This window comes from Camelina sativa, chromosome 12 (genome assembly GCF_030686135.1).
Source record: "Camelina sativa cultivar CO46 ecotype springtype chromosome 12, ASM3068613v1".
Lineage (NCBI taxonomy): Eukaryota > Viridiplantae > Streptophyta > Magnoliopsida > Brassicales > Brassicaceae > Camelina > Camelina sativa.
The window spans coordinates 20,101,816-20,129,613 of record NC_141891.1 but is presented as its reverse complement, the minus strand read 5'-3'; the positions used below and the strand labels follow the sequence as shown (position 1 = coordinate 20,129,613).

Sequence of the window (27,798 nt, the reverse complement as noted above, 5' to 3'; positions counted from 1 at the left end):
CTTAATATAAGGGTGAACATGAAGTTTTAATACTAGAATGATAAGATGCAAAACTAGCAATGGTGAAAATAAATGGAATGAATGATATGTTACTCACTCAAATGAAGTCATGGTGATGGTTGTTGGAGGCACTATGAGAAAGAGTGGTGATTATGTATAGTTGTTAGACAAAACCATGATATATTCTTTACTATTTCAATTCAATGAAAATAGACATGAGTTGGTATCCTGCCTAAATTGAATACAATGATTGAAAAAAAATAAGGTATATGATCGATTTTGAGAAAGAAGATGTCAGTTCTAAGACTCCAAGAGGGATATATGATTCTAATAAGGATTATACTAATCATACAAGCCATTTTCTTATCAAGAAAGAAGATGAAGGTAACAAGATATATACAATGAGAGATACTATCACCAAAGAAGGAGACATGACTACTCATAGTTTTGTTTCGCCCTATATGTCTCTCTTTCTCTTAATTTTAAATCTAGTGATTAATATTTTAGAAAATATATGAAAGAATGTTCTACTGGTTCATGAAAAGTTTTGTTTTATTTGAAAGTGAGTTAATTGACCAATGATGTAGATTGCAAATTGCATTGGAATCAAAGGCATGCTTGATGGATAGAGGGATATTAGTAGAATTGTTTCATTGAGTTTGTTGCTCATTGAAGGCTTGATTAGTCGATTGGAGCTGATGAAGAAAAGTGTTTCCGAAACCCAAACATGCAAGTCCAACTCAAAAATGTCTTATCCATAAATTTTGAGCCGAAATATGCTCAAATCTATAAATGCCCCTAGATTTATATGCTAATTTATTTGTTGAGTCTATTGAATTTCCATTTTAAGTGGTTCTTGTAAATCATAGAAACCCAAAAATAAAACAAAAGAAGAGAGAGAGAGAAGGCGATAGCGATGTGGCGGATCTAGGGTTTCCATGTTCTCGTTTGTTTCGGATTCTGATTGGTATTTGGTTTATGCGGTTTTTGGGTTCTCTTTCTATAGAGATTCATCTCGTAGTGGAGATGAGAAGAAGATATTTGGTTTCCTGTGTGGTGAGATCTTCAGACTGCCATGGAGATTTGGTTTCGATTTGGAGTTTATGGTCTATTTGGGTTTGGGGTCTCATCAATGGGAGAGCTTCGTTTGGGGAAAGTCGCGTGTCCCATGGGTTTTTGATTCGGCTTTGACGGATTGGAATTGGGAATATATGAGATTGTGGGTTCATAAATGGGAGATATCACCAGGTTTGTTATCTTACTCGGATTCTCGAATCTCAAGTTTCATTGGGTTTTCGTGGTTCGGAGGTTCGGATTTTGAGATTCTCGATCATGGATTATTTGTGGAAGCAGAATATCTGATTTCTTTGATCAGATTGTTTCAAATCTATTTCGATCTTGACAGAAGACAATGGTGGTCTACTGGTCTGAGGGTTTTGGTCGTGATCTCTCTCCATTATTTGTTTTGGGATTTTGATTCGGCCTTGATGGGTGGGGATTGGGTTTCTTTGAGATCATGGATTCATAAATGGAGGATCTTATCAGCTTCTGTACCTCTCTCGGATTCTCGAATCTCTTATTTAATGGGGTATCTGTGGAACGGAGTAGCGGTTAATGCTGTTCTTGATAATGGGTTATTTGTGGAAGGAGGATATTTGATTTCGTCAATCAGTTCGAACCAGATTTGTCCTGATCTCGATAGGAGACAAAAGTGGTCATTTGTTCTGAGGGATTTGGGCGTGATATCACTCTCTCCCTTGGTCTGGCGAAATCATTGGGATATCACGGATGGTCATAAATGGTCTTTCATGGCAAGTTAAGAGGTATAAAAAGGGTTCCTTTGTCTCGTTTAGTTCTCATCATACTTTCACTTACATTCAGCTTCTTGGTTTTTCTCATCCTTGTTCTTTTTCTCTCTGTTTTGCCTTGAGGATGTCGCAAAGCGGCTTGTTGGGTGCGAATGGTTCGGGGAAGAAGGCTGATGGTGTTGGTCCCAAGCGGAAGATCAAAATTCCATACTTTGATAATTCGGCTTTAATCAAGGGGTACTCCAAAACAGTGATGGGCAGATGTATGAATCCGAGACTGCAAGACATGAAGTCTCTTCTATTTATGCTTCCTCGGATCTGGCACTTGGAAGGCAAGGTTGTGGGAGCAGACTTAGGTCTGGGGAAGTTCTAATTTGACTTTGATAACGAGGAGGACATCACGGAGGTTCTCAAGATGGAGCCTTTCCACTTTGATCGGTGGATGCTGTCGATGGTACGTTGGAGTCCGACGGTAGACCTGGAATATCCTTCGGATATTACCTTTTGGGTTCGAGTGATAGGGGTTCCATTTCAATTCTGGGCTGAACCTACATTCCGGAGTATTGGTGAAGACCTTGGTCGTGTTGTAGCAGTAGATATCGATGGAGGCAGAGTTCAAGTGATCATGAATGGCTTCAAGCCACTTTGCTTTGATACAGTGATAGAGTTCTATAATGGAGAGGAAACCTTTGTTTCCCTGCGGTTTGAAAGACTCTTTGGATACTGCAATCGGTGCTTCAGTATGTGTCATGCTTCTGACCATTGTTCGCTGCTGGAATCTGCTAAGCCTGCTCCTGTTCCCATTGCTCCTGTGGAGGAGGAGATGGTCAGACCGGTTCAAAGTTATAAAGGAGCGGCTACAAGTGATAGGAGAAAGGACAAGGAGAAGGTTACTGAGGGTTCGGGTGTGACTCAAAACACTGAACGACAGAGGTCACAAAAACCAAGACATGCTTCGGGTACCAAGGGTCGAGTTGGTGGTGATTATGGGGAGCCTTTCGTTAAGTCAAGGAGTGCTCCAAGTTATGTCCAAGTTAATGATAACCGTCATATGGCTCGGGTTGCTGCGGATGTCCTTGCTTTAGTGGTGGTTCCCGCTGAGACACAAGCGCAAGGAGAACAAGGTTTTTCTAAGGGCTCTACCGAACAGAACTTAATTGTTCAAGATATGGGTGTTCGTCCTCAACCCCCTAAGAGGGTTCGAAGACCTCTCTTCCAAGAATCCAGTCTTGCGGTGGTTGAAGATCAGACTCTAGCCTTGCATGCTGCACTCGGTGGCGTGACTGGTGAGACTGAGGAGGAGAGCAATGCATCGGCATCTATGCCGCCTGCAATTGCTTCTTATGCCGCTCAGGAGGTAGTTGGGTTGAAGAGTAGTGGTTCAATGTCACAGGTTGCAGAGGGGATGGATGTTGGGCGTGAGAACACTTCCGTTGCTGTGGTAACTCCTGCGGTCCATGTTGATCAAACGGTAGGTCCGGTCGCCAGTGAAACTTCGGACTCACCAGTCTTGAAGGAAGATGGCCTTGCTAGTGGGGGTTCAGATATCCCTATTGATGGTCCGTCTGCGGATTCAGCAGTATTCGAAGAGGAGCTTGTTGAGGAAGGAGAAGACCACATGGACATCTCGGTTCCCACGGAAGCATCATCATCGTCTAACTCGCTTGTGGATAAGGGTCGCAAGGCCAAGACTTCTTTGGCCCTTAAAGAGACAGCTTCTAAGAAGCTGAATGTTTATTTGCGGGCAACTCCTAAGAAGCGTCCTGCACCTAAGTTTAATGATCTGGGTGGAGAGGGACCTAACCCGAAAAACCAGGACACGGAGAAGGGACCAGCGGGTGGATCCAAGCCACCAAAGCCACATAACAATAAATGAGGATTTTAAGCTGGAATTGTCAGGGGTTAGGGAATATAGCGACTATTGGCTACCTCAGGGATTTATGGGGGAAGCATCGTCCAGAGTTTTTATTTTTGTCTGAAACAAGGCAACCTTTTTCTGTTTTAGAACTTTATGTTGGTCATTTTGGTTATTCTGATTTAAAAACGGTTGATCCCATTGGCTGTAGTGGGGGTCTTGCACTTTTTTATAATAATAATAATAAAATTAATAATGTTTCAATTTTATTTGCATCCAATAGACTTATTGATGTGGAACTAGTGTATAAAGGGAAAGTGATTTATCTTACCTTTGTCTATGGAGATCCGGTTCCAAAGAACCGCGAATTGGTTTGGAAGAGGTTAACACAAATTGGCTCGGGACTCACCTTGGTTCTTAATTGGGGACTTTAATGAGTTGAAAGGCAATCATGAGAAGAGAGGTGGTAAATTACGCCATGCATCTTCTTTTGTACCTTTTAACACTATGATTCGACATTGTGGTCTCCTTGAATTTCCTTCTCTTGGGGATAGTCTCTCCTGGCAAGGATGGCGAGATAAGAAGCCAATAAGATGTCGGCTAGATCGGGCTTTAGCAAATGAAGCATGGCATGATATGTTTAAGGACTCTTTCACAGAATACTTAACGATGATTGCCTCGGACCATAAACCCCTTGTTGCGGTAATCGAGGATAAGGTACATAGGGGCCGGAGCGGCTTTCGGTTTGATAGACGGTGGCTCGATAAGGAAGGTTTCTATGACGCGGTGGCGGAAGGTTGGGATACAAATCCGACGGACGCTCCTACATTAATGGATAAGATTACCACTTGCCGGCGGGCCATTTCCCGTTGGCGGAAAACGCAAGTACCTTACGGATGGGAGACAATTGAGGACTTAAAGGCCAAATTAGCGGCTGCACAGGATAATGATAATACCCCGGTAGATGAGCTCGCGGAACTCACTTGGCGGTTACGGGAAGCGTATCGGGATGAGGAAGTGTATTGGTATCAGAAAAACAGGAGTTGATGGATGAAACTTGGGGATCATAATACCGGTTACTTTCATGCTCAAACAAGGCAGCGTAGGGCACGAAACCGGATTGTAAGCCTCCATGATCAGCATGGAGTTTGGACAACGGAAGAGGCTGATATCCAAAATATTGCGGAGTCCTATTTTCAGGAGTTATTTACTTCGTCAAACCCAACGGATTTTCATGAAATGCTAGATGAAGTCCCTTCATCTATCACTGCAGAGACCAATGATTTTCTGACTCGCGAGGTTACAGAGCAGGAGGTCAAACAAGCGTTATTTGTGATGCATCCTGATAAGGCTCCAGGACCGGATGGCATGACTGCCCTTTTTTATCAGAAAGCATGGACTACAGTCAAATCTGATCTTGTACTAGTGGTTAATTCTTTCATGCGGGAGGGGGTTTTTGATCGAAGAATAAATGTGACAAATATACGCCTTATCCCCAAGGTGGATAAGTCGACGAGAATGGCGGAACTACGGCTCATTAGCCTCTGTAATGTTGGCTGTAAAATTATTTCTAAGGTTTTGTGCCAGCGTCTCCGCACTATTTTACATTCCCTGGTTTCAGAAACGCAATCAGCATTTGTTGAGGGACGCTTAATCTCGGACAACATTCTGATTGGTCAGGAAATGTTTCATGGGCTGCGAACCAATCCTTCGTGCAAGGGAAAGTTTATGGCTATAAAGACTGATATGAGTAAGGCTTATGACCGAGTGGAGTGGTCATTTATTGAACACTTGCTCCGGCAATTCGGCTTTTGCGACAAATGGATATCATGGTTAATGTGCTGTGTGACATCGGTTCAGTATAAGGTTTTGATTAATGGACTGGCCTATGGGTCCATCACACCTTGTCGGGGACTTCGTCAGGGGGATCCTCTGTCACCCTACCTTTTCATTCTTTGTACGGAGGTGCTTATTGCCCATTTTTGGAAGGCGGAAAGGCTGAAAATTATTAATGGGATCAGGGTATCGACAACTAGTCCTGCTATTTCCCATCTTTTGTTTGCGTATGATAGTCTCTTCTTCTGTCGGGCCACAAAGGAGCAATGTGAGGCGGTCTTAGGGATTCTTGGGAAATATGGAAGGGCTTCGGGCCAACAGATAATTTTCAGAAATCCTCGGTTCAGTTCAGACACACAGTGGATAATCATCTTAGGGAAGAATTGAAAGGGATTCTCGGTATCACGAACCTGGGTGGCATGGGCTCGTACTTAGGCATCCCGGAAAGCTTAGGGGGTGCCAAGACGAAAATATTCTCTTTCGTACAGGGCAAGTTGCAAGCTTGGGCTAGTGGGTGGCCGGCTAGGCTGTTGTCCAAAGGTGGCAAGGAGGTAATGATCAAGTCTGTTGTCACGGCTGTTCCTACCTTCGTTATGTCGTGTTTTCGGTTACCCAAGACGGTTACGAGGAAATTAACTAGTGCAATTTCTAATTTCTTGTGGAGCTCGTCGGGTCAATCTCGAGGGTTGCATTGGGTGGCGTCGGATAAACTCTGTTATGGCAAAGATACTGGCGGATTGGGGTTCCGGAGTTTGGATGATTATAACACCGCGCTGCTAGCAAAGCAGCTCTGGCGTTTGATCACAGTACCGGATTCCCTTTTTGCAAGGGTTTTTAAGGGATGCTACTACCGGCATTCTGATCCTTTGGATCCAATAAAATCTTACTCTCCCTCATATGGGTGGCAGAGTATGATTTCTGCTCGCTCTCTGGTGAATAAAGGACTCATTAAACGGGTAGGATCTGGGGCTTCCATCTCTGTATGGACCGACCCATGGATCCCTGCTCAATCCCCGAGACCAGCACTAAGCACAAGGTCGGTTTTTGACCCCTCGCTTCGAGTTATAAATTTCATCGGCAGGACCTCAAACTCCTGGGATATGGCTCAGCTTACGGCTACTTTTGTTCCGGAAGATGTGGCTATAATTTCCGCCTTGCCGATACGACAACCGGACAATCCGGATCTATCTGGCTGGCATTTTACCAAGTCCGGTAAATATTCGGTCAAGTCTGGGTACCATGTTCTCCGTTCAAATATAACAGCTCATACTGATGCGGAAGTATTTGGACCAAGCATTGTGCCCCTTCAGGCTTTTGTATGGAAAATCAGGGGTCCACCGAAGCTACGGCATTTTATGTGGCAAGTGCTTTCAGGCTGTGTAGCGGTTACGGCGAACCTTCGTAAACGGGGTATGAGCTGTGATGCAGGGTGTGGTTTGTGTGGCTGCCCGGAGGAGACGATTAATCATACTCTTTTCCAGTGTCCGCCAACTAGACAGGTTTGGGCTCTGTCGCATTTTCCGACGGCCCCTGATCTTTTTCCCTCGGACTCTGTTTTTACAAACATGGATTTCCTATTTTGGCGTTTTCAAGACGTTCCAGATTATGCCTTTTTCCTTTGGATATTGTGGTATATCTGGAAAGCGCGAAATGATAAGCTTTTTGGTAATCTTGACTCCAATCCCCTAGCCATCTTGCGGCTAGCGGAGGATGAGGCAAAATCATGGGCTTTGGCTCAGGAGGATGAATTGGTTTTACCTACAATTGTACTTGCGGAGGCGGGACGTAGTGGAATTGGGGGTGTAGGGGTCCCTCGATCTCTATCGAGCTACATCTGTTGTGTTGATGGTTCTTGGAAAGTGACAGATCGTTTTGCGGGTAAAGGGTGGTATTGTACTTCGCCCTGGGGTGAGGCTCCTACTATGGGTGTTGCCAACCATCGCCGTAGTTTATCTCCTCTTCATGCCGAGGTTGAAGCCCTTGTTTGGGCTATGCGTTGTATGATTGGGGCAGATAATCAATCTGTTATTTTTCTCACCAACTGCTTCGACTTAGTGAAGATGGTGTCTTCGCCTTCTGAGTGGCCAGCTTTTACGGCGTATCTGGAGGACATTCAGGCGGATAAGGAGGAATTTGTCTCCTTTTCTTTGGTCTACATTCCTCGCACGCAGAATAGCAAAGCAAACAACCTCGGGCGACGTGTTCGCGCATTACCGCATTCAGCTACCTATGTAAACAATGTTCCTACATATTGGCTTGTTTGAGCCAATCTTGTATTTTGTTGTCAAAAAAAAAAAAAAGTGGTTCTTGTAAATCAAAAACTATACATGTACTTTGTAAAAAAAAAAAAAATGTTATAACAGAATAGTTTAAAAGATTCGTACTCAAATAATATGTAACCAGATTCGGACCCGCATGTACGTGCGGGGATATTTCATAAGTTTTTTTTTTTTTTTTTAAGAAATATGTTTGTTGTTGTTAGTCTGGAATTTGGTTTTGTGGTCTTGTTGATAGTGTTTTGTAAAGTATTTTTCTTACAATCGTATGCATATTTTTAATGAGAAATTCCTTTAAATACCACTAAAAAAGTTTTTTTCCAAAAATACCATATTTTAGTTTTTTTTTTCCAAAAATACCACAAAAGTTTTTTTTCCAAAATTACCACTAACACAAAAAGTTGAATTTTAAGAATGTAGAATTATTTTTTTTATGTTTGGGTGACAAATTTAGTTTTAGGGTTTAGTTTTTAGGGGTAGGGTTTAGTATTTATAATTTAGGAATTAGTTTTTAGTATTAGAACTTTAGTTCAATTATGTGGTATTTTTGGAAAAAATACATTTTAGTGGTAGTTTTGGAAAAAAACTAAATTGTAGTATTTTTGGAATAAAAACCTATTTTAGTGGTATTTATGACAATTGCCCATTTTTAAATATCATTTTCCAAATATCATTTTGTGGAAGTAACCTTTATAATAGAACTTTTGTTTGTACTCAAAAGCAAGATGGATCCCAAAGATCGTGTTAAAAGCTAAAACAACACTTAGTATCATCAAATACAAGTATTATATTCTCTTACTTGAAGATTTTTTTTTTTTCCCCCTCTTACTTGAAGATTTATTGGATGGGTTAGCCGGTTCAAAATACTTTTTCTTAAGCTTCTGTTACACAGTTGACCATTTGACCTGACCCAATGCTCCATATACTTTTCTAAAGTTGTTGAACCATATACATTTGTAATTGTATTAAAAAAAAAAAATCATTCTGTTACACATTTGTAAATACATAACGAAATTATATTTTGATGTCTTGTTGTATATGAGTATGATGTATCACCTGCTATCTCCCACTACTCGAAGCCAAAAGCAATTTCAGTTCGCCGCTCACGTGACGTGCAAGAGATTCTTTTAGACTCTACCACCTAGCCTCAAATGCAATTTTGTGGTTGGAAAAAATTGTTTCCTATTTTTCTTTTCTTCTTAATGTTTAGATTGAGAACATGTTCTCTTTTTACCGGGGATCAATCATAGATCCACCTTTTGTAGAAAAAATGATACTATAACCCAAAAGACAAAATGATAATAAATCATTATATGATTACAAAAGGTCGACAGTAATTAGTACTTTTTAGAAATTATATTAGAAAAGATGACAGGAAAAGGAGAGATGTCAAATCTGTGAGTTGTTTTCATTTACTGGAGAGAGTAGGGTCATATCTGGACTGCAATGAGATTTATACACACAAAGTTACAAATAATTATAATAATAACGCTTACAAGCAAATTATCTTTAAGCTTTACTCTCTCATGATGATGATGATGATGATACTGTTGCCTCCGACAACTTTCTCGGTCCAGACGCAGCTAGTAGTTCGTAATCCTATACAATCAGTAACCCAACTTAAGCAAATCACTCTATGTAACGCGAACAGTTTAACATGATGGTACAAAACCGAGTCAACAGATCGGTTATTGGAGAAATGTTCCAACAACAAACATTAACCGGAAGCACTGGTTAACTAATATGCTTTTGAATAGCAAAGTTTTTGTTTTACCTGCACAATGGACTGTGAGCAGAATTTGCCTGAGAGAACAGCGCCTTCCATGGAAGCTAAGTACTTCTGTTTAGTGTAATCTCCAGCTAAGTAGAATCCTTGAATAGGTGATCTCTGTAGAGGACGACATGGTTCGCAGTTTGGGATGGTCTTATACACGGACCTGATGCATGCAACAAAAAAAGAAAGATGTTGTGTCCATCATCATAATGCCAAGTCTCTTGTGAAGCTAAATACATGGGAATTCCCCAATGTTGGGGTTTGATATAACTTCTCTAACCTTGGAGTTTTCACTACATGGTACTTCAAAATTTTAGCTTTGCTTTGGTCAGCTGAGATTTCATCCGGGAAGAGTTTCTCAAGTTCTTTCATGGTTGCATCTATGATATCAGAGTCGGTCCGTGATATCCATTCCTCTGCTGGTGCAAATACTAGCTCCAGCATCGACCGGTTAGGATCGTAATACTCCTACAGTTAATCAAGAAAGAAAATGCTTTGTCAACTCTAGGGGCATCTAGGCTGAATTAAATTTGAAATCAAGATATGCCAACAAAATTTATGACAAGATACTTGTGAGTGTTATACATGAGACGTACGAACGCACCAAGATTTTAATCTCTTATGATAGATATATACTAGAAGAACATGTTTAGAAAGACAAGAATGTGTTTTTACCTTACAAGTTAAGGACATGTCGGCATATACACTCAGAAGGTTACTTCTGCAAAAACACCAAAACAAAAATGTTAAAGACACAACAAATGTTTAACCAAGAACACGTCTTAACCGTTGCTGATTCAAGACTGCACATTTCTTATTCTTAATGAAAAGTCAAGTTTTAATGCAAAACTCTTTATCCAACACTATGTCCAGCTAAGTATTCTATAAGACTTGATGCCTCAAAACTGCTGAAATAAGAAATTCACCTGCTAAAGAGTAGGTGATCATATGTGTTCTTCAGTTTTCGATCAAACCTGTAATAACAGTTCATAGCACTTAAGATCCGCTTGTGATCTCACACCGAAATGCCAAGTAAAAGAAAAAGAGAGATATCGGTCTCACTAACCATATATGAACATTAATAACTGGCACTCCAACTAATTTATCCAATTTCTTGAAGTATGGTATTTCTTTCCAGGAATCTGGTAAAAGGAGCTTCAGGATATCAACTACAAAAAGAAAAAAGAAAACATAAACAGCATATTAATAAGCAGGATACCAGATGAAATGTAAACCCACAAGACAGCATGGTGTTAAACCTGGAGCGGCAAACACATACGCGTCTCCTTCAACAGCGCTTCCGTTAGTGAGTAAGAAATTTTTAACCGTGCCATCGTTATTGAGCTCAATTTTCTTTATCCTAGAATTAAGTTGCACTTCCCCACCTAGTGACCGAATATGTTCCACTACTGGCATACAAAGCCTTTCTGGAGGATTACCATCCAAGAACGCCATCTTGGAACCATGTTTTTCCTGTCAATGTAGTTTCTATTAGTTTGCATTTGCAGATTCTCAAAATCCTAACTAACTGGTGCAGCTTATGATACATAAAGAGAAACATTTGATGATTGGGATAAGGTACTACTAGTTAATCAACTGGTAAACCCAAGAAATAAGGTGGTCGTCAAATCGATTTCATCCAAAATAAAAAATGAAAGTGACTTTTTGTTAGCAAAACCACTCACTGGCAAGAAACTAAGGTACATCATGTTTTCCGGAGCAAATACTTAATCCTTCCTACCACTATGGGCAGAAGAAACAATAGCAAGAACCTTAGGAAGATTGGGTAAAAAAATAACTCTAGTGTAGTTTGAGTGGTAACTACGATTGCCAGTACGGTAAAAGATTCACAAAAAGACAGGCGAAAGGAAGAGCAAAAATAAATAAAGGGATGGAATGTCAAACCTGAAGAAATCGGTTCAAAGCAATCAAAATGCATTGCATTGACAGTTCATCAGGGTTTATAAAGTTTAGTGCCTTTGACATGGCAATAAACACCTCGTCGGTCACACGCTCAGGTACTCCCTGAACAAGTATACAATTTATAATAATCTGTTATCATCTGATGAGCAAAAGTACATGCAAGCAAATAAAACACAAACAACCACATGGACTGGAAATATTCAGAGCTAACCACAAGAAAGTTCAGAAATAAACATGATTCAGCAAGCTAACTACTCTATAAATTAAGTTCAGCAACACGCTTACAAAAATATCACAGGGAATGTGAACTCAAATAGCCTACTTGCCTGCTTTTGCATCCACTCTTTGACTGATAAACCATCTTGGGCTTCAACATAAGCCTGGCCACCGACCATGGCTGGCAAAAGTCCAATAGCAAACTTTATTTTCTCTGGCCATGTCAGCATTTCATTGTTCCTCAAAATAGCCCAAATACCTACAAAGTAAATCCAACATCAACAACTTGAATTATAAGAAACACATTACTTACACCATAGACGCATTCCATCTTGCCTGGACCAGCAACAGAACTTTGCAGCTTATATTTCCCATTCTAGTTCAAGGAAGCTCGATACTAGATTCCTTACTTTGGAAAAAAAATGACATTTCTTTGTGTTGTGACGTCTATGCAACATACTAACTAACCCCGCTGTCTGTATTACATTCAACTCAAGTTTCTGCATATTAATCCAATCTAATTAAACCAAATTCATGGTACCATTAACTAAAAATTCAAACTACATGAAGCAGTAATATTATATTAGCTGGTTAGCAGATTAAAATATGCTATAAGTTTATCCTCTCACCGTTCAAGGGTGCTGGTAGGACATCTGGGAAGTCAAATCTACTAAATTCGCCAGGTTTACTTGGCATAGCGAAAATCATGGAGTGTTCTTTCCACTGCAACCGATCATTAATCCCAAGTTCTCCAAATAAGTTCTGCACATTCGGATAAGCACCGACTTCCGGCAAGAATATGAAGATAGTCAAGACCAAAAGTAAAGTACTTCACTAAAGAATTGTGATATGTAACAGTGTAACAGATAAGTACTGTTTCGTATTTATTCTAAAATTGATGGTAGAGATGATATTTAAGAGGGATCTTTCTTGGTGATCTCAATGAGTACATTCTGAAGCAGGTACAAAATAGTAAGAGAAAAACTTTATGAAAACTTGTTACTATCAGAATGAATAAATGCCTATGATCTCACTGACATCAGCTTATTTTCTGTGTGTGTACCATCTCTTTGCTAGACAGAAATATCTATGCTGTTACGATATATCTTATGCAGGTATTGATTATCAGACCCTGAGTGAGCAACTTATACAGGGGGAGCAGCAAAGAGGATTTGGATGTGGACTTACAGAATATATGTAAACCGGTTTCATACCAGTCCCCATCTTCATCTTTCCATGCAGCTATCTGCAGGAACACAAATTTCACATCATTAATAGATGCTCTCAAAAATGAAAGGTAAACTTTCTAAACGGAACCAACAAGGACCTAACCCAACAACACTGTAACACAATATATAATCATAAGATACCTTACAGTAAACTACTCTATATTGTTTCATATTAAGCCTATGAATTGGAAGAGGTTGTGCGGTGTGTAGAACAAGACAGAAAACAAAGAACATAAAGACACAATTTAACAAAAAGACTTACGAAACAGACAAAGACAGACACATGTACACAATCGAGTACCTAAGAGCTCTAACACTCAAAACACTAGTTATATCTTGTAGTCTCAAAAACATAATTGGTACAGCCTTTGGAAACTAGCAAATCTTACAAGATGACGAATGTAAACAACCATGAGTTGTTCGATGATTAAGAACAATTCGAAGTACCTTTCCACCAAGAACATCTCTTGCTTCAAGCAACAGAGGTTCATGGCCTGCATCAGCCAGGTACTTTGCAGTAGACAATCCAGCCAATCCTGCAATTATTTGAGAGATAAAAGAGCTTCATCACATAAAGAATGCACAGCATAAAACTGACTTACTAAACAAATTTCATCAAATCTTAAACGGATCATTAAAGAAAAACTAAATATTGAAACATACCAGCACCAGCAATTACAACTTTTAAAGGCTTTGCAGGACGAGGAGCACTACGGAAAGATGCAGATAAACTTGCAGCTTCCAAGAAATTGGCTGTATTCTCAAGCTCAGGCCTTGGAATATCCACACAAACTACCTGTAAATTACCTTTCTTTAATCAAAATCACACTAGATAAAATTTCCAGAATTCCAAGTAAAAAAAAACAGACAAAACACCTGCAAAGGAGCAGCACTCCTCCTTCTTGTTCTTGTCTTAAGAGCATGAGAAGTCGGAACCCTAAAGCTGTGTCCCATCAATTCACAACCTCCAGAAGAAAGTGCCTCCAAAAACCCATTTTGATAAGGCAAATTCGCCGCAGAAACATTCCCAAACACAACCATCTTTTCTCCACCCTTAACTCACAACTGCTCCTATGAAGCCCAATAAGGAAAATTCAGACAAAAGTTTGTGTCTTTAACAACAAGAAGAACCCAAAAAAAGCGAACTTGACTGATTTAAAGGGCAATAGTAGTTCTCCAGTACCCCTTATCTTACCTAGCGAGTAGCGAGCAATATCAAAGTAGAGAAGCAGGGGAGACGCAAGGAAGAAGAAGAAGAAGGAAGCTAGTGGAAGGAAGTAGCTAGCCGATAACAAAATTAAGGCTTTAGAGTACCCATATGCTCTTCTTGGTTGGTCCGTTTCTAGACCACGACGCTCTCTCTTTTGCTTACCAAATATGTAAGATAGACAATTAACCACATAAATTCATTAATATATTGTTTTTATTTGTTAACACCATATTATTCTATTCCTTTATTGGTTAATCGACTCGAGAGACACTGCATCTGTCGTAATTATCATGATAATTAACAATTTAGTAAACCAAAATATAGACAAACAACCTAAAAAAAATAGTGTCTTTTAAGATCCATTGAAGATGAACTATTTCAAGTTGCCAATACAATTTAGATAGGGAAAAAAGCTTATAAATACCTCATCTATTTTTTATTTGGAAGTTTAATACCTCGTCTTTTTTGGTTGGAAGAAAAATACCTCATTTAATTAAAACCTGTGATTTAATACTCAAACTAATAAATTTTGTTAGTTTCATACTTACGATTTTTTGACAAAAATAAAATTCTGTTTTTACCCTTAGTATATCAATTAATAATTAATTTTAAATGACATGGTATTAATTTATAATTTTATTTGAATTAAAATTAATAAAAAGAAATATTAAATAAACTTAATTTTAATTCAAATAAGCCTATAAATTAAGAAAAATTCTTGGGTTTACAAAAGAGTGATTAGGGTTTAGATTTTACAATTAAACAAAATTATATGTCGGTTTGGGTTTACAAAACAGTGGTTAGGATTTAGATTTTATAATTAAACAAAATTATATGTCGGTTTGAGTATACAAAAAGTGGTTTAGGGTTTAGATTTTACAATCAAACAAATTTATATGTCGGTTTGGATTTATAAAAGAGTGGTTAGGGTTTAGATTTTAAAATTAAAAAAATTATATGTCGGTTTGGGTTTATAAAAGAGTGGTTAGGGTTTAGATTTTACAATTAAACAAAATTGTATTTCAATCTGGGTTTATAAAAAATGATTAGGGTTTAAATTACATAATTAAACAAAATTATATGTCGGTTTGGATTTATAAAAAAATAATTTAGATTTACATATAATAATTAAAAACTATAATATAATGTTTAGAATTAATAACTTTAAAATTGAATGATATACAGATTTTGTTTCTTTAATTAATAATTTGTTTCCTTAATTAAGTGGAGGTGAATCCAAGAATTGTCCATAAATTAATACTATGTCATTTAAAATTAATTATTAATTGATATACTAAGGGTAAAAACGGAATTTTATTTTTGTCAAAAAATCGTAAGTATGAAACTAACAAAATTTATTAGTTTAAGTATTAAATCACACGTTTTAATTAAATGAGGTATTTTTTTTCCAACCAAAAAAGACGAGGTATTAAACTTCCAAATAAAAAATAGATAAGATATTTTTAAGCTTTTTCCCCAATTTAGATATATGGTTAACGATGAGAGACAAGATGTAACAAAATTTTGGATCTTCCAAAAAAGCAAAGGAAGTTCTATAAACAAATTTTTGGTTTTTGTCTTATAAATTGTAGTACAAAATTAATGGTTGGTTGGCAAAATATACATTGGTAGGTAGTAATAAGTAAAGCTGTCATCATTCAATGAGTGGCATTGACATTGCCAACAAATGTAATGACTTGTTTCAAACTTCCTAAAACTATTACTACAAAGTGCAAACTTATTAGTGCAATGGCAACGTTTCCATGTCAAATTGATATGAATTTCTCTATGATCTTATTCAAAGGTCAATACATCTATTTTTATGCTTCTCAACTTCTTCTAATCTCTGAAATATATGAAACATATCTCAATTTTACAAAAATTATCATATGTTCTTATGTAGAATATTTCAAGACTCCCCTTCAGAGTGCAACATGAATGTTTCGAATGTTTATTTTTCCAAAAAGATATCGTAATTGTGGACATGTGGTTTTGTCAAAATGTCAGCTACTAGTCTTTATGTAATTAGGTACAATATCGACATCTTGAACAAAATGACACCAATTTCAACATGATTTGTTCGTTAATGAAACACATGATTTCGGGCAATGTGTAATACTCTCAATAACTACTTTTTTTTAAATAAATACATATATGTAATAATTCAGAACTTTTCTAATTGTCTGAAATGTATCAAAATAATAAACTTTAGCCTGAATGTACTCTATAATGTCAAATTGGATTAAACCCTTTTGGGTTTACAAAAGAGTGATTAGGGTTTAGATTTTACAATTAAACAAAATTATATGTCGGTTTGGGTTTACAAAACAGTGGTTAGGATTTAGATTTTATAATTAAACAAAATTATATGTCGGTTTGGGTATACAAAAAGTGGTTTAGGGTTTATATTTTACAATCAAACAAATTTATATGTCGGTTTGGATTTATAAAAGAGTGGTTAGGGTTTAGATTTTAAAATTAAAAAAATTATATGTCGGTTTGGGTTTATAAAAGAGTGGTTAGGGTTTAGATTTTACAATTAAACAAAATTGTATTTCAATCTGGGTTTATAAAAAATGATTAGGGTTTAAATTACATAATTAAACAAAATTATATGTCGGTTTGGATTTATAAAAAAATAATTTAGATTTATTTTGAGAAAATAATTAATTATATGTCTAATTATTATTATTATAATTAATTTTGAAAAAGAAATTTTTTTAGGTGGTATTTCTAGATTTTGCCATTTTCTAAAAATAACTACATTAGGATCTGTGCTAGAGCATGAGTTGAAATTTCTTTTATTTATATTATAATTTTAAAATAAAATACATTCAGGCTAAAGTCTATAATGTCAAATTGGCTAAATAATAAACTTTAGCCTGAATGTACATATTATTATTAGCCTGAATTATAATTATAATAATAATAATTAGACATATAATTTTTTTATCCAAAAAAAATTTCTTTCTCAAAATTAATTATAATAATAATAATTAGACATATAATTAGACATATAATAATTAATTAGACAATGTGTAATCGTCATCTGGTAATCGTCATCTGGTAGTAAAGAGAGAGAGAGAATAAAAAACTTAATTATTATTATTATAATTAATTTTGAGAAAGAAATTTTTTTAGGTGGTATTTCTAGATTTTGCCATTTTCTAAAAATAACTACATTAGGATCTGTGCTAGAGCATGAGTTGAAATTTCTTTTATTTATATTATAATTTTAAAATAAAATATAATTTATATGATTTTTTTAAAAGTTCTTTTTGGATAAAATATTATGCAATAAAATCATATGCTAAATATGATGGTTTGAAAAAATACCTATTTTGTAAGTTTTATATTGTTAATTTTGTAATTTTATGTATGAGAAATAGTTATCTTTGTTGTTTGTTTTTATTTTAATTTTTGAACATGTTTAGTAAAAGTGTTTTAATATGAGAGTTTGTTAAAAATGCCCTTTTTGGCATATCCCTTTTCAAAAATGCCACTTTTTTTGAACATTTTCATTTTTGCCCTCTTTTACACAATTACCCTATGTTAAATTAATTTTTAGAATTTGTTTTTTAGGTTTGGGTTCACAATTTACATTTAGGGTATAATTTTTAAGGGATATGATTTAGTATTTAGGGTTTAAGGTTTATAATTTTGTCATTTTATATATTAAAAAGAAGTATTTTTGAAAATGGACACCATCAAAGGGTATTTTTGAAAAATGACATAGAAATGGATATTTTTGCAAACTCCCCTTTTAATACGACCCGTGCTGTTAGATATTGTAAGATATGATTGTATCAAATCATATCTCTTACCTTGGGAATTAAGGAGAAATCTTAGTCACTTAATATGTGATTTGATTAAATATATTTAGGAAAATTTACATATATCATTTAAGGATACATCTTTGTGTATATATAGAGTCTAATGGCCATGATAATAAATAAGAAAACATTTTCCAAATTATGTTTTCCTAACATGGTATCAGCGCGGGTCGATCCTTATGAATCGACTATGATGACTATCAAAGACGAAGATGGTGATGAAGATGATGACAACGAAGACTGATATATCATGGTTTTTAGGTGTTTTTAGCCATGATATAAGTCTTAATTATAGAGTCTTCTTGATATTTTTAGAGTATTTTGAGTCTTTATAGGATTTAACATGGATGGGAGCTTAATGGAGCTAAATATGAAGATTTGGAGCTTAATCAAGCATTGAGGCTGAGCTACGAAGCTGGGAGACGAAATCTAGAGAGTGCATCGATCGACACACTGATAGCATCGGTCGATGCACAGCCAAAGTCAAAATCGGAAGTTTTCCTCACTAGTTTAGAAGATTTACAAAGCTGCCCCAAAGTTTTCCATATTTGCATCATTAGTCCCTGGCCGTGTTTTAGAAATATAAATAGGATTTTTAGGTCATTGTTTAGACCTAAGCTTTATTTTTCCCTGCAACTTTTGAGAGCAAAATCCTGAGAGATTTTTAGAGAGTTTTTGGAGAGAAGAATCAAGACTCCTTCAGAGAAGATTCAAAACTCCTTTATTTCTTCCTTTAATCTCTTAATGCAATTTATTCAGAAGATGTTTTGTGTTTCATTGATTATGTCTGAGTAGATCTGCTTGTTAGGTTTAGGGTTTCTCATTAGGGATTTCATGGATTATTGGATCTGTTAATTTAGGATTCGTTATCTTTCTTGTTCTTCATCATAGGTTGTTCTTAATGCTAGATCTTTGATTAGTCATCTGGATTTAGATCTTAGGATTATTAATTGATATGAGAATATAATTGATTTTCCTGACAAAACCTTTGGTGAGCAAAATTACTTCTTGCAAAGAGATTTGATTTAGTAATTTTGTGAACTTATCTAAACCTGATTTTATTGCTGGTTTTTAACTTGAATTTTGCAAAGAGATTTGGATTTTCTGGTTTTAAAACTTAGATAATATTTGCAGTGAGAACTGATTTATTTTATAATTGTTTTTAGAGTTCAAGAACGGTGCTTAATTGTTGAATCCTGCTTGTTTAATTAATTGATCTGATTTTCCATGATTTCCTGAGAATTTCCCTAGGCCTAGCGTTTTTAATACCTGAATTTACAACTCTTTTATTTTCTATTTAATCTTGCAATTTAATTACAATATTTCTGTTTAGCATAATTAAAGGATTATTAAGTCTATTGTGTGAATCTAGAGTTCTTGTGGATTCGATCCCTAAGTACTACAATTGATCTCTTAATTTGAGAGAGTAGCTCTAGGGTTAAATTTGAGCATATCAAATTTTGGCGCCGTTGCCGGGGACTCTTTTGATTCACCATTAGATTAAAGTCTTTGATTTTGTCTAAATTTTTCTTTTTCTATTTTACTCACACGCTTTTGTTTCTTTTCTCTTGTGTGTTTCAGGTACATGTCTAAGCCTAGCACCAGGAAAAATCCTACTGGTCCGGTTGTTAAGCTTACAAACCAAGAGTTAGGACAACTAGAGCGTGAAAACACAAAAGCAGCCAAATCAGCGAAGATGGCCAATATAATCATATTGAGACCTGATGAGGCTGGGGTTTTGAAGGATCAAGAGGGTAATGTGTACAACGAGCAAGGCCAGAAACTTGATGCTGAAGGACGGGTTATTCAGGAAGAACTCATCGTGGCCGATGGGAATGCAGATGGTGTCGATCGACGCAATGATGGCCTCGATCGACGCAACCAGGAAGGCATCGATCGACACAATGCTGGTGTCGATCGACACAATGCCCGAGCCGATGCGGAGAATGTTCAGAGGCGACGGGATAACAATGGAGAACTTGTCAAGACTCTTGCGGACTTCAACAGACCATACTTGTTCTATGAGAACCGCTCCGCAATTGTCCCTCCTCCATTCCCAAGGAATGATTTTGAGCTGAAGCCTGCCTACTTCGCTCTTGTTGGACAAAGGCCATTCCAAAACCTGCCACATGAGAAGCCTCTAGACCACATTGAACACTTTGAGGATATAGTTACAAGCATCAAGGCTAATGGAGTCACAGAGGACTATCTCTACTGCAAGCTTTTCCCCTACTCTCTTGCTGGGGAAGCTTCTCATTGGCTAAGGCAGCTCAAACCAGGATCTCTGACAACCTGGCATGACATCAAGGTGGCATTCTTGAACTATTTCTATGATGATGCGATATCTGATGAGCTGAGGATCAAGCTTCCCACCTTTAGACAAGGACCTACTGAATCTTACAAAGCTGCTTGGGTGAGGTTCAAAGCATATCAGAGAGATTGTCCGCATCATGGGTTTTCAGAGGTACAACTGATTAGTATCTTCTTTAGCGGGATTGACTGGAGATATCAGATGGCTTTGGATGCTGCTAGTGATGGGAACTTCAAGACAAGGTACCCAGATGATGCTGAAAAGTTGATAGAAAGGCTAGCATCAAGCAATAGCACTAAGAATGCAGACCTAGAGCGGAAAAGGGCGCATGAAGACAATGGTTCAAATCAGTTTGCTGCGGTGAATGCTAAGTTGGATACAGTGCACAATCTTCTTGTGGGAAAGAAGTCTGTCCATTTTGCTGAAGATGTTGAGACTTTTGAGCCAAAGCCAGAGATTACAGAAGATGTCAACTATGTGTATGGAGCTGGGTATCAAAATCAGAGATTTGGTCAGAAGAATTCCTTCATAGGAAACCCAAACAAAAATTTCACTAGGAACTATGGATCTTCTTCTTACCAACCCCTCCCTCCACCCAGTTCAGAGAGCAAGATGAAATCAATGATTGGACAGATTTTGGAAGGTCAACAGAAGTTAACAGTAGACTTCAATGGGAAGATTGATTCTGTATACACTGAGCTGACTGGGAAGTTTGATGCATTAAATACTCATGTCAAGAAGCTAGAAAGTCAAGTGATTCAGACTGCTGGGTCTGTTAAAAGACAAGAGGAACTTCTTTCTAGAAGAACAGAGATGGATCCAAGGCATGCTTGCAATGCGATTTTGGTGAAGGAAGGAGACGAAGATCCGTCAGTTGATCCAGCATTGACCGATGCAGCTGCTAAGCATCGATCGATGCAATCATCATCAAGCGTCGATCGATGCTCCATCAGTATCGATCGACACCCCCATCAGACTGCTACGGTTTCTGTTTCAGTTCCACCAAGTGATTCAGACAAAGCCTACAAGCGTAAGGTTCCTTTTCCTAAGCCTAGGAGGTCTAAGCAGGAGCTTGAGGAAGCTAGATGCAAAGCTATGATGGATAAGGTGATGATAGAAATGCCTTTGATTGATGCAGTCAAGTTTTCTCCTGGTATTAAGAGATATGTGAAGAGGATGGTCACCAATGGTTTGAGTCCTGAGGAAGGAGCACTGCTTACAAAGGATGTCAGCTCAATTCTGTTGAAGCAGCTCCCACAGAGGAAGAAGGATAAGAAGCAGGAGGTGGTTGTCTCTAAGGAAGTAAATGCAGTGATTCAGAGTAGGATTGCAGAGAAATTACCAGATCCTGGAAGTTTTGTGTTAGATTGCTCTATCTCCACAGGAAGGTTTCCTCATTCTCTGTGTGATCTTGGCTCTAGTATCAACTTGATGCCACATTCTGTTGCTGTAAGACTTGGGATGATGGATTTCAAGCCGACTAAGATATCTCTTATCTTAGCTGATCGATCTAGAAGGATTCCTGAAGGTGTCTTAGAAGATGTTCCGATTAAGATTGGAGAATGCATGATTCCCACTGACTTTGTGGTGTTGAAGTATGAAAGAGAGCCTAGTGATCCTCTCATCTTAGGACGCTCTTTCTTGGCTACAGCTGGTGCAATCATAGATGTGAAGAAGGGACACATAGCTCTGAATGTAGAAGATTTGGTCATGAACTTTGAGATGGACAAGCTAAGAAGGGTTCCCACTATTGATGGTCAGACATTTTCTGTGGAGATTGCTTCTGATGACAATCTGATCATAGAGCTTCATGAAGACATTACTGCTGGGTATGTCAAGGAGTTGGAGATTATTGAGAAAGTGAGCAAGCAAGCTGCTAAGCTTGAAGATTGGAGTGGAAATCATCTAATCAGTACTAGAGATCGTGATGAGGTTCTGATGCATGACAAGTCGCTGGTAGATGATGTTTTTTGTGATGGAAACACGGATTGCTGAGGAAAGTTGCAGAATCGTTGAAGAAACACGAGTTGCAGGCACTGTATCGATCGATGCAGCTGTTGCATCGATCGACACTCCTTCCAGAGTCAGTTCGGACTTGTCCAAAACCGAAGATTCTCGAGTTGGATCTTTAGCTGCAAGTCCTAGACTAGTTGTAAAGCTGAAATCTCACCATTCCACAGTCCAGAACCCACATGTAAGGCCAAGGTATGCATCTCCTTCTCCCAAACCTTCTCCTATCATCAATAAGAATTTGATCGGTACAAAAACTGTTGTGCAGTTAACCAAGCCACGAGATTATCGTAGAGCGCTTGTTTCTTCTGTTGATGATTCTGCAGGACATAAAAGAAAGCCAACCATACCCTAGTCCCGCCCTGGTCCTGTTCCTCACATCCTTGGCAGATCTCATGCGCAAACTGCCTATACACCCCCTTGGATGAAGAGGACATTCTCTCGGAAGCATTCACTGCCATGTTCCGATCCACCGGATGCCTGAGATCCGACACAGTCAAGCTAATGACTGAAAACAAGCGCTTAGTGGGAGGCAACCCACTGGTAGGTTTTTCTTTTTCATTTTTCTTTTGATTTTCATTTATTTTTATTTTATTCGTCAATCTCTTACTTGATAGCACTGGGGACAGTGTTGTTTAAGTCTGGGGGAGGCAGTTACTAACTACGTTTTTGTTTTTGAGAGTCAGAAAAAAAAAATTTTGGTATTATTGAGTCAAACTTTTGTTGGGAACTATGACTTTTCTTTTTAGTGTACTGTCTTGGTTGATTAATGCTGCAGATTGAATCCACAAATCCAACTAATGAAAAATTCAATGGCTGACCAGTGAACCAGAAACATCCAAATTTCCAACAGAATCCATAAAAGCTTGAGGTAATTTCTGTACTTTTCTTTTTACCTCATCAAGGAGATTGATTTTCATAGAGCTTGACTCCTTGTTCATACCTGACAAGTAAGACTTCAGAAAGAAAATGGTACTCCTCTTCCTTATTCATGTTAAAAAAAAAATCCTAAGAGCTTTGTTAAAAAAAAAAAGAATAAAAGATGAGATGATTTTGATCAGTTTAGAGAGGTAGGTAAATTACCTGTGACCTCATTATTCTACACTTAAGTCAAATGATCATACAAAGCTTGGAAGCGAGGGGTAGGTAAATTACCAATGACCCCATTATTCGCCTACAACTTTGAAAAAAAGAAAAAAAAAAACAAAGCAAAGCTCTAAGGAAGATTAAAAAGAATAAGTCTGGGGGAGAGAAAGAGTACCACATGTGTTTAAAAGATATGTCTTGCTTGTTATGGTATTGTACGAGAATGAGTCTAGAAGTTTCTTGATATTGATCAAATTGATGAGACTCACCGATGAAAGCTTAATGGAGGAAGTAGTGGAATTTGGTTTGAATTTGGGATGCTATGAAAGTCAACGGAGAAGTACATGGTGGTTAGATTTGGATTTATCTGCTAAGCATGTGGATTAAGGTTTGGATGATCATGGCATTACTTTAAAAAGAAAATGAGTTCCTGCGTTTTCAAACCTCTTTCACAGATGAAGTTTATGTTTTGCTTGAGGGCAGGCAAAGGCTAAGTCTGGGGGAAGTGATATATCATGGTTTTTAGGTGTTTTTAGCCATGATATAAGTCTTAATTATAGAGTCTTCTTGGTATTTTTAGAGTCTTTTGAGTCTTTATAGGATTTAACATGGATGGGAGCTTAATGGAGCTAAATATGAAGATTTGGAGCTTAATCAAGCATTGAGGCTGAGCTACGAAGCTGGGAGACGAAATCTAGAGAGTGCATCGATCGACACACTGATAGCATCGGTCGATGCACAGCCAAAGTCAAAATCGGAAGTTTTCCTCACAAGTTTAGAAGATTTACAAAGCTGCCCTAAAGTTTTCCATATTTGCATCATTAGTCCCTGACCGTGTTTTAGAAATATAAATAGGATTTTTAGGTCATTGTTTAGACCTAAGCTTTATTTTTCCCTGCAACTTTTGAGAGCAAAACCCAGAGAGATTTTTAGAGAGTTTTTGGAGAGAAGAATCAAGACTCCTTCAGAGAAGATTCAAAACTCCTTTATTTCTTCCTTTAATCTCTTAATGCAATTTATTCAGAAGATGTTTTGTGTTTCATTGATTATGTCTGAGTAGATCTGCTTGTTAGGTTTAGGGTTTCTGATTAGGGATTTCATGGATTATTAGATCTGTTAATTTAGGATTCATTATCTTTCTTGTTCTTCATCATAGGTTGTTCTTAATGCTAGATCTTTGATTAGTCATCTGGATTTAGATCTTAGGATTATTAATTGATATGAGAATATAATTGATTTTCCTGACAAAACCTTTGGTAAGCAAAATTACTTCTTGCAAAGAGATTTGATTTAGTAATTTTGTGAACTTATCTAAACCTGATTTTATTGCTGGTTTTTAACTTGAATTTTGCAAAGAGATTTGGATTTTCTGGTTTTAAAACTTAGATAATATTTGCAGCGAGAACTGATTTATTTTTTAATTGTTTTTAGAGTTCAAGAACGGTGCTTAATTGTTGAATCCTGCTTGTTTAATTAATTGATCTGATTTTCCATGATTTCCTGAGAATTTCCCTAGGCCTAGCGTTTTTAATACCTGAATTTACAACTCTTTTATTTTCTATTTAATCTTGCAATTTAATTACAATATTTCTGTTTAGCATAATTAAAGGATTATTAAGTCTATTGTGTGAATCTAGAGTTCTTGTGGATTTGATCCCTAAGTACTACAATTGATCTCTTAATTTGAGAGAGTAGCTCTAGGGTTAAATTTGAGCATATCAAAGACAATGGCATCGGCGTAATGCCACGACGGAGAACTCATGAGCCACTATATATCACTCAAGTTCAATCCAATGGTGCCCCAGATCTGATGATGAAAAAATGACAATGGAGTCCAAGAAGATGGACATGAAGAAGGTATCGACGAACTCGACAAACAAGAACACGACTTGAAGGAATCCTTGTGTCACACACAACTCTTGTGATGTGACATCGACAAACCAGATTACAACAAGAAAAAGCGAAACCGAGATGACTCAACGGTGGAGTATAATACCGTGATAAATACCGAAACCGAGATGTGAAGATGAAGACATGATCAAGATCAAGTTGGGCATTTGCAAGCGGCATGCTCCAACTTAAGGGAGGGTGTTAAGATATTGTAAGATATGATTGTATCAAATCACTAGATATTCACCCGCGGTACACCGCGGGACTATATTTAGAAATAAAAAACAGTTTATATTATAGATTAATTATATACATAACTAAAAAATTTTACTTTTTAAATGTATAACCTTACAAATATATATCTATTAGGTAGTGTAAAAATTGTTTTGTTTGAAGTTTATTGTTTTTTACTATAGGAACTATATCATATAATTCATTAAGTAGTGATTTCTTGAAGAAAAAGACTGTTTGTTTCCTTTTATTTTTCAATTTAAAGATAGTAGTATTGTTATTATATTGTAATATTCTAAAATATATGTATAGTATAATTTTTGTATTGTAGTTTTGTATGTTTTTTTTAACATCTGATTCATTCATTCATCTGAAATTTTGTTGATCTTATTCCCCATTAGAGTAATAAGATATGTGAAATTATATACATTGAAGTAATATCTTATTTCCTATTGAAATTTTGGGGAACATATGTGTATATATAATTCCCCATTGAATTTTTTGGTTATTAAGTTTGGAGCCAGTATGTCTGTATATAATTTGATAGAAATAAGAAAATAGTTATTAGCAGAAAAACAACAATTGCAATATCACTAATAACTTAAATATATATATATATATATATATATATATATATTGTAATTGGATTTTTTTTTTTGTGAAATCATAATTTGCTTTTGTTTTTGTTTTGCCTGGATCACTCTAGTCTCAGAAAACAAATCTATCATCTTCTTTTTTTTTTTCATTGGTCCATTTCCGACATCTCCGCCTTTCTTGACTTTTGGTTAACTGATTTCATATCCTTATTTGTGATGATTTAAGAAGATCATCTTTCGACATTACTTTCCACACCTTGTAGATTTCTTTTACCATTCCATATGTTCTCTTTTCCAACACATACAATAAAGAGAAATGTCTTTCCAATCAGTTTCTTCACTGCATCATGCAAGTTTTCTGGATCCACAATCAAGAATAAATAAAAAAATATGGTTAATAGTTTGACATAAGAAAAACGATATATATATTATTGCAAGAACATATCTCCGAAAGGAATAAACAAAAAAATCAGTAACAGAATATTGATTTACTTGAGGCAGTAGTGGATTGACATGGAGTTGAATACCATCAAAAGAATTAGATAAAAACTTAACACCTGTCATGATAAAGATTATGTAAGCAATGACACAATCATTGATCTTATTTAATCATAAATGAGTCTAACCGGAAGATGTGTTTACTTTTGTAGCCACTTATGTTGTAAAATCTGAGCAGACAAACAACAATGCTTCCCTTAGATTTTTGACAGGCTCTAAAAACTTGATCGGCAAAATAACCCCACAACATACTCGCCATTCTTTCATCACTATGTCAAAATATTAGTATTGAAAATCAGAAAATATGACAATTATAACAACAACATGAATATAGAGAAAACTAAATAGTATGCAAAGGTCACCTTTCATCCCTAAGCTCAAAATCAATATTCAAAGGTGTATCTAATGGTTTTCAGTAAGTTGTGGGTGTTATGTATTTGGTGATGATAATTCTCGTTTAGGTGTAAAATATTTATAGGGTCGATTATGATTTCTTCTCCAAGGCAATAGTATTTGAGTTAGCAATTAATTAGGGAGAAAAATCTGTGTAATCAGTTTTATTAAGGAATATGCTAGGAATCACACATTATTACTTTGATTAGGGAGAGATATGATTTTCAAGTTTAGGGAATGTTATATTTATTTAATTAATTATCAAATTAGTAAATAATAATAACTTCGATTTTTTAGGAAAGTTGCGATTTAGTGGGAATAATTGTTTGCAAAAATCAAAAATTTTATCATTATTTAATAAATCGTAAATCATAAATTAAACATATTTAAGACAATGGCAGGGTTGTAAATAAGTTGGAACTTGAGGAATTTTTTCATAAATGTTTCTGAAAATGTATATATAGATATCTCTTACCTTGAGAATCAAGGAGAAATCTTAGTCACTTAATATGTGATTTGATTACATATATTTAGGAAGATTTACATACATATATCATTTAAGGATATATCTTTGTGTATATATAGAGTCTTATGGCCATTGATAATAAATAAGAAAACTTTTTCTAAATTATGTTTTCTTGACACGTACTTAGGTAAAATTTTATTTTCAACTGCACAACAAGATCTCAAAAATCACTATTAAGTGTGATAAATTGTCATGATTTTATTCCTTTTTACGCTTAACAGTATATATTTTGTAACAATATATGAAATACTAAAAATTTTATTTTGGAAATTATATAAATCATTGGAATATTCTCTT

At 36.4% G+C, this 27,798-nt stretch overlaps 3 protein-coding genes across 6 annotated transcripts; 2 read left to right on the top strand and 1 right to left on the bottom strand.

Moving 5' to 3' along the window:
• The first annotated feature begins 1,876 nt into the window (after nt 1-1,876).
• On the top strand, nt 1,877-3,927 carry LOC147930792 (uncharacterized). Its single transcript, XM_087476766.1, has one exon. It carries the CDS (start codon nt 2,224-2,226, stop codon nt 3,682-3,684), a length of 1,461 nt encoding a protein of 486 aa, XP_087332892.1. The 5' UTR covers nt 1,877-2,223; the 3' UTR covers nt 3,685-3,927.
• Nucleotides 3,928-4,170: 243 nt separating this feature from the next.
• On the top strand, nt 4,171-4,710 carry LOC147930791 (uncharacterized). Its single transcript, XM_087477031.1, has one exon. It carries the CDS (start codon nt 4,171-4,173, stop codon nt 4,708-4,710), a length of 540 nt encoding a protein of 179 aa, XP_087333157.1.
• A 4,452-nt stretch (nt 4,711-9,162) lies between these two features.
• LOC104732250 (15-cis-phytoene desaturase, chloroplastic/chromoplastic) lies at nt 9,163-14,518 on the bottom strand. 4 transcript variants are annotated; one of them, XM_087477952.1, is made up of 15 exons: nt 14,113-14,518; nt 13,794-13,988; nt 13,581-13,713; nt 13,365-13,453; nt 12,877-12,934; nt 12,318-12,473; nt 11,795-11,947; nt 11,455-11,570; nt 10,809-11,022; nt 10,616-10,718; nt 10,476-10,523; nt 10,225-10,270; nt 9,830-10,017; nt 9,550-9,712; nt 9,163-9,374 (listed from the first exon to the last, which is right to left on the bottom strand). In XM_087477952.1, the coding sequence occupies exons 2-15, from the start codon at nt 13,956-13,958 to the stop codon at nt 9,300-9,302; spliced, it is 1,707 nt and encodes a 568-aa protein (XP_087334078.1). In that variant the 5' UTR covers nt 13,959-13,988; nt 14,113-14,518; the 3' UTR covers nt 9,163-9,299. The 4 variants fall into 4 exon arrangements, with proteins under 4 accessions (XP_087334078.1, XP_010450087.1, XP_087334079.1 ...); XM_010451785.3 differs by having other exon boundaries at nt 11,455-11,574; nt 11,799-11,947; XM_087477953.1 differs by having other exon boundaries at nt 13,794-13,982; nt 14,113-14,311.
• Between the last annotated feature and the right edge of the window lie 13,280 nt (nt 14,519-27,798).

Bases quoted from the DNA above. Each gene is read 5' to 3' on its own strand.
- LOC147930791 (XM_087477031.1), top strand. From the start codon at position 4,171: ATGATTCGACATTGTGGTCTCCTTGAATTTCCTTCTCTTGGGGATAGT.
- LOC147930792 (XM_087476766.1), top strand. From the start codon at position 2,224: ATGGAGCCTTTCCACTTTGATCGGTGGATGCTGTCGATGGTACGTTGG.
- LOC104732250 (XM_087477952.1), bottom strand. From the start codon at position 13,958: ATGGTTGTGTTTGGGAATGTTTCTGCGGCGAATTTGCCTTATCAAAAT. The intron at 12,474-12,876 runs GTAAGTCCACAT...TCTTGCCGGAAG, and splicing joins AACCGGTTTACATATATTCT to TCGGTGCTTATCCGAATGTG. The intron at 10,524-10,615 runs GTTAGTGAGACC...CTGTTATTACAG, and splicing joins GTTATTAATGTTCATATATG to GTTTGATCGAAAACTGAAGA.